Source organism: Oncorhynchus tshawytscha, linkage group LG05, assembly GCF_018296145.1.
Source record: "Oncorhynchus tshawytscha isolate Ot180627B linkage group LG05, Otsh_v2.0, whole genome shotgun sequence".
Taxonomy (NCBI): domain Eukaryota; kingdom Metazoa; phylum Chordata; class Actinopteri; order Salmoniformes; family Salmonidae; genus Oncorhynchus; species Oncorhynchus tshawytscha.
In genome coordinates, this window is record NC_056433.1 from 43,519,566 (window position 1) to 43,530,867 (window position 11,302).

General features: G+C 41.6%; 1 protein-coding gene across 1 annotated transcript in view; it reads right to left on the reverse strand.

The window, feature by feature from the left end:
- Positions 1-4,926, reverse strand: part of LOC112250620 (GRAM domain-containing protein 2B) — a 38,226-nt gene extending 33,300 nt beyond the window's left edge. The window contains exons 1-2 of the mRNA XM_024420917.2: positions 4,853-4,926; positions 4,158-4,196 (exon numbers count right to left, since the gene is read on the reverse strand). Coding sequence (XP_024276685.1) covers positions 4,158-4,196; positions 4,853-4,911 — 98 coding nt within the window. The 5' untranslated portion in view covers positions 4,912-4,926. The remainder of the gene's footprint in view (positions 1-4,157; positions 4,197-4,852) is intronic.
- Positions 4,927-11,302: the final 6,376 nt, after the last annotated feature.

The window sequence follows — 11,302 nt, forward strand, 5'->3', positions numbered from 1 at the left end:
CTCAGAAACAGCAGCCCTCCTGAGCTTTTCACACACGACAGCATTGAAGGTTTACCGAGAATGGTGCGACAAACAAAACATCCAGTCAGCGGCAGTCCTGTCGGTGAAAACAGCTCATTGATGAAAGAGGTCGAATGAGAATGGCAAGAATCGTGCACGCTAACAGGCGGGCTGCAAACAGACAAATAACAATAATGGCGTTGTAATGGTAATAATTATGGTGTGAATAATGGCAGCTTGGAATGCACAACTTGTCGATCCTTGTCACGGATGGGCTATTGCAGCAGACGTCCACCCCAGGTTCCACTCCTATCAGCTTATTAAAATAATAATAAGCGACTCCAGTGGACACACGATGACCAACACTGGACAATTGAGAAGTGGAAAAACATTGCCTGGAACATAACAGCGAGTTCAGTTTACTTAAGTGGCCTGCGCAGTCCCCAGACCTCAACCCAATAGAGTATCTTTGGGCTGAGATGGAACGGGCTGTTCGCAGCATGAATGTACAGCCGTCAGATCTGCAGCAACTGCGTTATGCCGTTATTTCAGCATGGACCAAAATCCCTGCGGAACATTTCCGACACCTTGTAGAATGCCCCAAATAATTCAGGTTGTTCTGAAGGCAAAAGGGGGTCCAATCCTGTACTAGATGGGTGTACCTAATGAAATATATTTCCACACTATGAGGTTGGAATAATACTGTAAAATTGTAAAGATTATGACAATGCCCTTATAATTTAGTGTAACATGCTGACCAGAACGCTCACGTGCATCCGCGTGCGCCATCACGCTCATGCTGATATTGTCCTCCCACACCAGACGAGATCAGGAGACTCATGTTTAAATATAAAAACGAACTCTGTACCAACTATATTAATTTGGGGACAGGTTGAAAAGCATTAAACATTTAAGGCAATTTAGCTAGCTAGCTTACTGTTGCTAGTTAATTTGTCCTGGGATATAAACATTGGGTTGTTATTTTACCTGAAAAGTACAAGGTCCTCTATTCTGACAATTAAACCACAGATAAAAGGGTCAACCTAGTTAGTTTCTAGTAATCTCTCCTCCTTCCGGCTTCTTCTTCTTTGGACTTTATATGGCAGTTGGCAACCAACTTTAAGGTGCATTACCATTACCAACTGGACGAGTGTGAACCTCACTTCATCTTTCAATCACCCATGTGGGTATATGCTCAAAAAAAAAACAATGAGGAGATGGGAGAGGCGTGAGTTGCAGCGTTTCAAGTGTCACAAGCGTCACAAATAGAACCAAGTTCTATTTTAGTAGTGTGGGCGCAATGATTGAATAACATGTATGTGTACATTTATTTTTGCAACGCTCACGCATGCAATGCGAGTGGTGTGGCCAGCATGTAAGAGCGGTTTGAAAAGACGACCTGAAATTTCAGCCTGTTTTGATGGGATGGCATTTTGACCTAATTTTGGTAAATTAGACAAAAAGAGTTCCAAAGCTCTCTGCCAATAACAGATCGTTTTTCCGTTTTCCCTTCCCACTCAGACCACTCCTAGACAGTTGTAACTACATTGTTGTTTGAGAAATTGCTCTTTGCTAAAAAGCTATTTTGTTTCTTTTTGACAATTTTTATGAAAAACAATCACAATAAGGTACTTAAAGATACAATATGCAACTTCTTGGGTGACCTGACCAAATGCACTTAGAAAGGTGAGTTATTGATCTGCCATTATCATTTAAAGCAAGTCTAAGAAGTGGTAGATTTGTTCTGTGAGCGCTATTTCTATGCTTCCCGTTCTTAAATTTAGGTTTTGCGTATTTTACTTTTCAGTTTTGTACACCAGCTCCAAGCAGCTGAAAATACTGTATTTTAGGTTATGGAAAATATATTTCATGGTTTAGATGGTACTATAATTCTCTATACACGATTACTGCTTGTTTTGTTACATAAACTGAAATCAGGCTAACTTTTAGCGACCAGGAAATGGCAGAGCAATTTATGCATATTGCACCTTTAATTGTTACTCAGAAATTATATAATTGAGACAAAAACGACTGCATTGGAGCTTTAAATAAAACCTCCCAGGAAAACTTAAGGAACCAGAGTAAAACATTCTCAGAACTCCCTACAACCTAAAAATAAAGTTAGGTTGTAGGAAGACTAAATGTTCACTTCTGTTCTCATAATGTAAAACAATTTAGAAATCAGTTTTACCAGTCAAGAAACGTATGGCTTCGTTCCCACAACCAATGTGAAACCAAAAACACATGTTCCCACAACTTCCCACGAACTAAATGTGCTAGCTGTGTCTTCACATAAGGAACAGAGGAGGCACTGTAGTGCCACATGACACAGCAAACACTCCACACTTTAGCAATCTGGATGTCCGGCTGACAGGAAAACAAAGAGGGCGCTTGCAGTAGAGGATTAGGAAACAAGGCTTATAATAGAGCTGGGAGAGGTTGATGGGGATATGTTGAGGATATTGTGAAAAGGGATATAATGAAAATAAAGATCAGTTTTCATATGGACGTAGTGGGGATTTTTGATAATTGCTCAGTGGAGTGGGTTCTTATGAAACATGGGGATATATTGTAATTTTCATTACATTTATATTCTTGTTCAGTGTTTTGGGCCTTACACATTTGATATCTATTTTTCCTACAGCACCAGTCATATTCTAGTAACCGTCAGGGCACAGTTCATCCCAGGCATTTGATTGGATAGGAACAACTGAGGAACTGTGTTGCACCAACATGATAGAAAACAAAATACCATGGTAATAGCTCTATAAGACTGTTCGTATACAATAAACTGTATAGTCTATCAATATTGACCATGTGAGTCATAAAAATTAACATGCTCATGATTTTGGCCTACGCAAATAATATTCACGATTTCAAGGAGGAAATAGCATGGGCACTCAGAGAAGGCCAATAGGTTTTTGAAAATAATTTAAACATGTACACTACATGACCAAAAGTATGTGGACACCTGCTCATCGAACATCTCATTCCAAAATCATGGGCATTAATATGGACTTGGTCCCCCCCCTTTGCTGCTATAACAGCCTCCACTCTTCTGGGAAGGCTTTCCACTAGATGTTGGAACATTGCTGGGGTGACTTGCTTCCATTCAACCACAAGAGCATTAGTGAGGTTGGGCACTGATGTTGGGTGATTAGGCCTGGCCCACAGTTGGCGTTCCAATTCATCCCAGATGTTCGATGGGGTTGAGGTCAGGGCTCTGTGCAGGCCAGTCAAGTTCTTCCACTCCAATCTCAAGCCATTTCTGTATGCACCACGCTTTGTGCATGGAGGCATTATCATGCTTAAACAGGAAAGGGCCTTCCGAAACTGTTGCCACAAAGTTGGAAGCACAGAATCATCTAGAATGTCATTGTATGCTTACTTCAAGACTTCCCTTCACTGGATCTAAGAGGCCTAGCCCGAACCACGAAAGACACCACGCCATTGGGGCGGCAGGGTAGCCTAGGGGTTAAAGCATTGGACTATTAACTGAAAGGTTGCAAGTTCAAATCCCCGAGGTGACAAGGTACAAAATCTGTCGTTCTGACCCTGAACAGGCAGTTAACTCACTGTTCCTTGGCCGTCATTGAAAATAAGAATTTGTTCTTAACTGACTTGCCTAGTTAAATAAAGGTAAAAAAATACAAATAAAAAATTGGATGGTGTGGAAAGGCACCCATGCAGGTGCCCACAAAGTTGTCAAAGCCACTACCAATCAAATTCTTATTTTCAATGACGGCCGAGGAACAGTGAGTTAACTACCTGTTCAGGGGCAGAACAACAGATTTTGTACCTTGTCAGCTCGGGGATCCGAACAGCCACCATGGATGCCCACTAGGTTTCCCTCAAAAAACAAACGAAAAGAAAAACACACAACAACTTGTAAGTAAAAGTAAAAATCTACCTCTGAAGTAAAAAGTAAAAATAACATGGAGCAAAACAAACAGGGAAAACTCAGGCTTCTTTCAAACTTAAATAGGTTGCGCTTCAACTCTCAGCTCAGCTGCCGTGAAGCGTAGCTTTCCCCACATCTCTCAAGCTCAAATGGAGAACTGGGCCAGCCACTCTTAAATATCACCTGGGCCAGCACAGGTGGAAAACCTTCCGACCAACGAGATGGACAAGCCAGAACAGGTGCAACAAATACTCACCAACGAAGTGAAACCAATCGGTGCGCCCCCATGTGCCACCTCGAAATACAAATAGAAAAAACCTGTTACAATATGACCCTAAAGGGTCTGGCATGTAGTAGTCAATGACATTTCAGATTTATATATGTGTCACACCCTGACCTTAGAGAGCTTTTTATATTCTATGTTGGTTAGGTCGGGGTGTGACTAGGGTGGGACATCTAGGTGATTATATTTCTATGTTGGCCTGGTATGGTTCCCAATCAGCTCCAATCAGTTCCCAATCAGCTGTTTATCGTTGTCTCTGATTGGGGATCATATTTAGGCAGCCATTTCCCCTTTGTGGGATCTTGACTATGTATTCTATGTAGACTATGAGAGCAAGAAATCTTGCTTGTTTGTAGGTGACAAAATACTTATTTTCCACCATAATTTGCAAATAAATTCATTAAAAATCCTACAATGTGATTTTCTAGATTTTTTTTCTCATTTTGTCTGTCATAGTTGAAGTGTACCTAAGATGAAAATTACAGGCCTCTCTCATCCTTTTTAAGTGGGAGAACTTGCACAATTGGTGGCTGACTAAATACTTTTTTGCCCCACTGTATAGAACTATTTTTTTTAAATTCTGAAACAACATAGTTTGACATTTGTTCACTTCATAACAGCCTCATTTCAATATTATTAAAAATAGTTTAAAACGAAATGTGTCATACTTGCTTCCGGCATAGTAAAACGGTCTGAGCCTTTGCAACGCTTTGAGGGGATCTCTCATTTCTCATTTCCCAAATTTCCGGAGCATGAATGCTCAAGATTCTGTGCAGTAAAATATTGGACAGTATTATGGCAATTCTTAGTACAATTAGAATACCTTTCCCAAATACATTGATCTAGAATGAGAATAAGGGGTTGGCTGACCTGGTAAAGGATCCTCCTCACTATAATCACTTGAAGGTTTGCGTGGTGTTTTAGTTTGCCATTTCCCCTCACCACCAATACTTAGTGGATTGCAGGGCGTTTTAGCCTTTTGCTTCTTAGTGGCATTGGCACAGGTTTTCTGGCACTTCAGAGCAGATTTTAGTCGAGGCTTGTGAAGGCCAAAAAAACAGCAATATGCAAGTGTAAAATAACATCCAGCATTTTTCTACACACAAACACAATATAAACACAATATCATTTCTACCAAACTTGAAACCAAAATTCTAAATGGAGAGTTTCATACTTGCATCTGCCACAGGAAAATGTTCTGATCCTTTGCAATGATTTTGTGAGGGGGAAATCGCTCAATTAAGAAGAGAGAAGGAGCCTTGAGCCCTCATGCTCCAGGGTTAATCCATGTGAGAGACCAAGATGATTATCTGCAATAAAAGATTGGACATGTCAATTGTTTTTGCAATAATGCATTTCTCAAATACAATGATCCAGAACAAGGAGATCGAAGGGTGTTCCTCACCAGCATTAGGCTACTTGGTGGCTAGTGCTGCATTTGAGCCTTTTTAGCTTAAATCATTGGGTACAGCGCAAGAAAAAAGTCAGAGTAATCTTAATAAATGGGGTCATTAATTTATGTTCACATTTACAACATAACATACATAGGCATTTTATCATTAAGACATTTAGAAAAATGTCTGTAGGGTGAAAATCCCCAAACATATTTTGCTCAGAGCATTATTTAAATCACCTCCCCTGTCAGATATTTCCATTTTCTCTATGCCACAAAATCTAAAAGGTAGAAATGTCATGTTTTGACCATTAAAATGTACCGCCACTGGATAATCCCTGTCGTTTCACCTAATGTAACTTTTATGTTCACTAATTTTCTGCAGAGAAGGAGAGATTTTGACCTACATAACACAGCCCACATGGACATTTAATCACGTAGATAACATGGGTGGTGGAGCACGTAATAATGTCATTTATTTGGCCAGCCGGGGTTTGTCCTTGTTCCATCACGCTGTAGTGACTCCTGTGGCGGGCCAGGCGCATGCACACTGGTATTTCCTCCGACACATTGGTGCGGCTAGCTTCTGGGTTACACGTGCATTGTGTCAAGAAGCAGCTTGGCGGGATTGTGTTTTGGAGGACACACGGCTCTCGACCTTTGCCTCTCTGAGCCGTACGGGAGTTGTAGCGATGGGACAAGACAATTGAATATAACGAAAAGGGGGTAAAAAGAAAAATTGTGGATGGGTATAATTTGTATGTTTAAAATGTATAATAGTAACTTCGTGTAATTTTGTATACATTTTTTGAAAATTGCCCGATGTACTTGGGCCAATTCTGGGCAGTCACTCATTTTGAACATAGGCCGAACCCGAAACCCGATTCAATCAGTTCTGGCTGGGTAGGCCTGCTACGCTATGAAACCACACACTATTGCAGAGACTTTGATATTAACCGCTGCAAATTATATGGTGAAAACAAGGTGTGGGGAGGCAAAGGAACATCAATACCTTTTGTCAGTTAACACTGTTAATCAAAAAATGTATGCTGTTGCTAGTAATCAAGAGGAAAATGACTGAACGACTCAAAAACTCCCCAGCTTAAGCTCTCCAAATGGACGTTAGCTGTGAGGGCCAAAATGCCCATGCATTGACTTTTGTTGCTATACATGTTGGGGGATGCTATTCACGAGGACATATTGTTGTGTTTCACGATTCCCGAGCATGAAATGTCACAGGCTATGTTCAGTGTGCTGCATATCTATATTGACGGAAAACAGATTCCATGGGATTGAATGGTGGGCGTTTTGCACAGATGGGTCTCCATCTATGGCGGGAAAGCGGGCAGGCCTCTGCACTAGCTATGAATGTGTCTCCCTCTGCCATATGGACTCATTGTATGATACATGAAGAGAAACTGGCGTCAAAAGAGCTAGCATAGAACTCGAAGACATACTGCAGTAGGGTAACTTTGATTGTAAACTTACATCAAATCACATCCATTGTGCGCATGCCTGTTCGCAAAACTATGTGGAGATATGGGATCAGAGCATGACGATGTTCTATTTCACACCAAGGCTTGGTGGTTATCGAGGGGGAGTGTTGTAAAGACTTTTTCTCATTGAGAGAGGAACTGTTTTCATTCAAAATGGACGTTAAAAAACAGACTTGGTTGACTTTGTGTAATGAAAATAAAATGTTTCCCATTGCCTATGTAATACACATATTTGTGAAACTGAACGAACGGAACACAAGCACGCAGGGGAAATACAAAAACATTCTACAGATGAGTGACCGAATCAGGGGATTCAGAGGGAATTATTATTATTATTGGAAATAGTCTTTCAAAAGCTAAACATGCCCCCTTCCCTTGGTTGTGCATGTTTCTAACAGAAAACAGCATCAAGCATCAAGTGAGTGTCCCACACGGGTGATGATCGCTCTCCTCCAAAGCTTGGAAGAGAACTTTTGGACCTACTTCCCAATCTGTTTGACTGTGATCCTGGCCCAGTTGACATGCCGGTAAGTGAAATTGAACAGCTGATCGAGCTGCCATGTGACCGAATGCATTCACGGGTCACTACGGATAAGAAATGTAATAATGTTTCCCTGAACAAAGGGGGTGGGATCAAAATCAAAAGTAAAAGTCCGTATCTGGCCTCATTAAGTACTGCAGTGCATCTCCTCCTCATGGACTGTGCCTGATTTACCAGTTCTTGCTGTGAGATGTTACCCCACTCTTCCACCAAGGCACCAGCAAGTTCACGGATATTTCTGGGGGGGAAGGGCCCTAGCCCTCACCCTCCGATCCAACAGGTCCTAGACGTGATCAATGGGATTGAGATCCGGGGCTCTTCGCTGGCCATGGCAGAACACTGACATTCCTGTCTTACAAGAAATCACACACAGAATGAGCAGTATGGCTGGTGTCATTTTCATGCTATAGAGGGTCATGTCAGGATGAGCCTGCAGGAAGGGTACCACATGAGGGAGGAGGATGTCTTCCCTGTAATGCACAGCGCTGAGATTGCCTGCAATGACAACAAGCTCAGTCCGATGATGCTGTGACACACCGCCCCAGACCATGACGTACCCTCCACCTCCAAATCGATCCCGCTCCAGAGTACAGGCCTCGGTGTAAAGCTCATTCCTTTGAAGATAAACGCGAATCCGACCATCACCCCTGGTGAGACAAAACCGTGACTCGTCAGTGAAGAGCACTTTTTGCCAGTCCTGTCTGGTGAGGACCTGCCTTACAACAGGCCTATGAGCCCTCAGTCCAGCCTCTCTCAGCCTATTGCGGACAGTCTGAGCACTGATGGAGGGATTGTGCGTTCCTGGTGTAACTCAGGCAGTTGTTGTTGCCATCCTGTACCTGTCCCGCAGGTGTGATGTTTGGATGTACTGATCCTGTGCAGGTATTGTTACACGTGGTCTGCCTTTGCGAGGATGATCAGCTGTCCTCCCTGTAGCGCTGTCTTAGGCGTCTCACAGTACGGACATTGCAATTTATTTCCCTGCCCACATCTGCAGTCCTCATGCCTCCTTGCAGCATGCCTAAGGCACGTTTACTCAGATGAGCAGGGACCCTGGGCATCTTTCTTTTGGTGTTTTTCAGAGTCAGTAGAAAGGCCTCTGTAGTGTCCTAAGATTTCATAACTGTGACCTTAATTGCCTACCGTCTGTAAGCTGTTAGTGTCTTAACGACCGTTACACTGGTGCATGTTCATTGTTTATGGTTCAATGAACAAGAATGGGAAACAGTGTTTAAACCTTTTACAATGAAGATCTGTGAAGTTATTTTGATTTTTAAGGATTATCTTTGAAAGACAGGGTCCTGGAATAAAAGGATGTTTCTTTTTTTGCTGAGTTTATGTTTACAGTGCCTTGCGAAAGTATTCGGCCCCCTTGAACTTTGCGACCTTTTGCCACATTTCAGGCTTTAAACATAAAGATATAAAACTGTATTTTTTTGTGAAGAATCAACAACAAGTGGGACACAATCATGAAGTGGAACGACATTTATTGGATATTTCAAACTTTTTTAACATATCAAAAACTGAAAAATTGGGCGTGCAAAATTATTCAGCCCCCTTAAGTTAATACTTTGTAGCGCCACTTTTTGCTGCGTTTACAGCTGTAAGTCGCTTGGGGTATGTCTCTATCAGAATGGTTCAAAAATAAACATATCCAGGTGTTAGAATGGCCAAGTCAAAGTCCAGACCTGAATCCAATCGAGAATCTGTGGAAAGAACTGAAAACTGCTGTTCACAAATGCTCTCCATCCAACCTCACTGAGCTCGAGCTGTTTTGCAAGGAGGAATGGGAAAATATTTCAGTCTCTCGATGTGCAAAACTGATAGAGACATACCCCAAGCGACTTACAGCTGTAATCGCAGCAAAAGGTGGCGCTACAAAGTATTAACTTAAGGGGGCTGAATAATTTTGCACGCCCAATTTTTCAGTTTTTGATTTGTTAAAAAGTTTGAAATATCCAATAAATGTTCCACTTCATGATTGTGTCCCACTTGTTGTTGATTCTTCACAAAAAAATACAGTTTTATATCTTTGTTTGAAGCCTGAAATGTGGCAAAAGGTCGCAAAGTTCAAGGGGGCCGAATACTTTCGCAAGGCACTGTACATTGCCAAAGCAAGTGAAATAGATAATAAACCAAAGTGAAATAAACATAAAACATTAACACTTACAAAAGACATTTCAAATGTCATATGATGTCTACATACAGTGTTGTAGCGATGTACAAATAGTTAAAGTACAAAAGGGAAAATAAATAAACATAAATATAGGTTGTATTTAAAATGGTGTTTGTTCTTCACTGGTTGCGCTTTTCTTGTGGCAACAGGTCACAAATCTTGCTGCTGTGATTGCACACTGTGGTATTTCACCCGAAAGAATTTGTCAAAATTGGATTTGTTTTCAAAATCTTTGTGGGTCTGTGTAATCTGGAAATATGTTTCTCTAATATGGTCATACATTAGGCAGGAGGTTAGGAAATGCAGCTCAGTTTCCACCTCATTTTGTGGGCAGTGTGCAAATAGCCTGTTTTCTCTTGAGAGCTTGGTCTGCCTTCGGCGGCCTTTCTCAATAGCAAGGCTATTGCAATAGCAAGATCGGTCCATAGTCAAAGATGTCCTTAATTATTTGTCAGTCACGTGTACTTTCTGTTTAGGGCCATATAGCATTCTAGTATGCTCACTTTTTTTGTAAATTCTTTCCAATGTGTCAAGTAATTATCTTTTTGCTTTCTCATGATTTGGTTGGGTCTAATTATGTTGCTGTCCTGGGGCTCTGTTTTTGTGAACAGAGCCCCAGGACCTGCTTGTTATGGAAGGTTTGGAAATCACTTCCTTTTAGGTCTTTGTAGAATTTAACGTCTCTTTTCTGGATTTTGATCATTGGCGGGTATCGGCCTAATTCTAGTCTGCATTCATTATTTGGTGTTTCACGTTGTACACAGAGGATATTTTTTTGCAGAAAACTGCATGCAGAGTCTCAATTAGGTGTTTTCCCCATTTTGTGAATTCTTGGTTGGTGAGCGGACCCCAGACTTCATAACCATTAAAGGCAATGGGTTCTGTAACTGATTCAAGTTTTTTTGCCAGATCCTAGTTGGTATGTCAAATTTTATGTTCCTTTTGATTGCATAGAAGGCCCTTCTTGCCTTCTCTGTCAGCACGTTCACAGCTTTGTGGAAGTTACCTGTGGCGCTGATGTTTAGGCCGAAGTATGTAAAGTTTGTGTGCTGTAGGGCAACGGTGTCTAGTTGGAATTTGTATTCGTGGTCCTGGCAACTGGACCTTTTTTGGAACACCATTATTTAAAAAAAATCTTACTGAGATTTACTGTCAGGGCCCAAGTCTGACGGAATCTGTGCAGAAGATCTAGGTGCTGCTGTAAGCCCTCCTTGGTTGGGGAGAGAAGCCCCAGATCATTAGCAAACAGTATACATTTGACTTCAGATTCTAGTCGGGTGAAGCCGGGTGCTGTAGACTGTTCTAGTGCCCTCGCCAATTCGTTGATATATATGTTGAACAGGGTGGGGCTTAAGCTGCATCCCTGTCTCACCTCCTGGCCCTGTGGAAAGAAAAGTGTGTTTTTTGCCAATTTTAACTGCACACTTGTTGTTTGTGTACATGGATTTTATAATGTTGTATATTTGTCCACCAACACCACTTCCCAAAAATTTGTATAGCAGGCCCTCATTC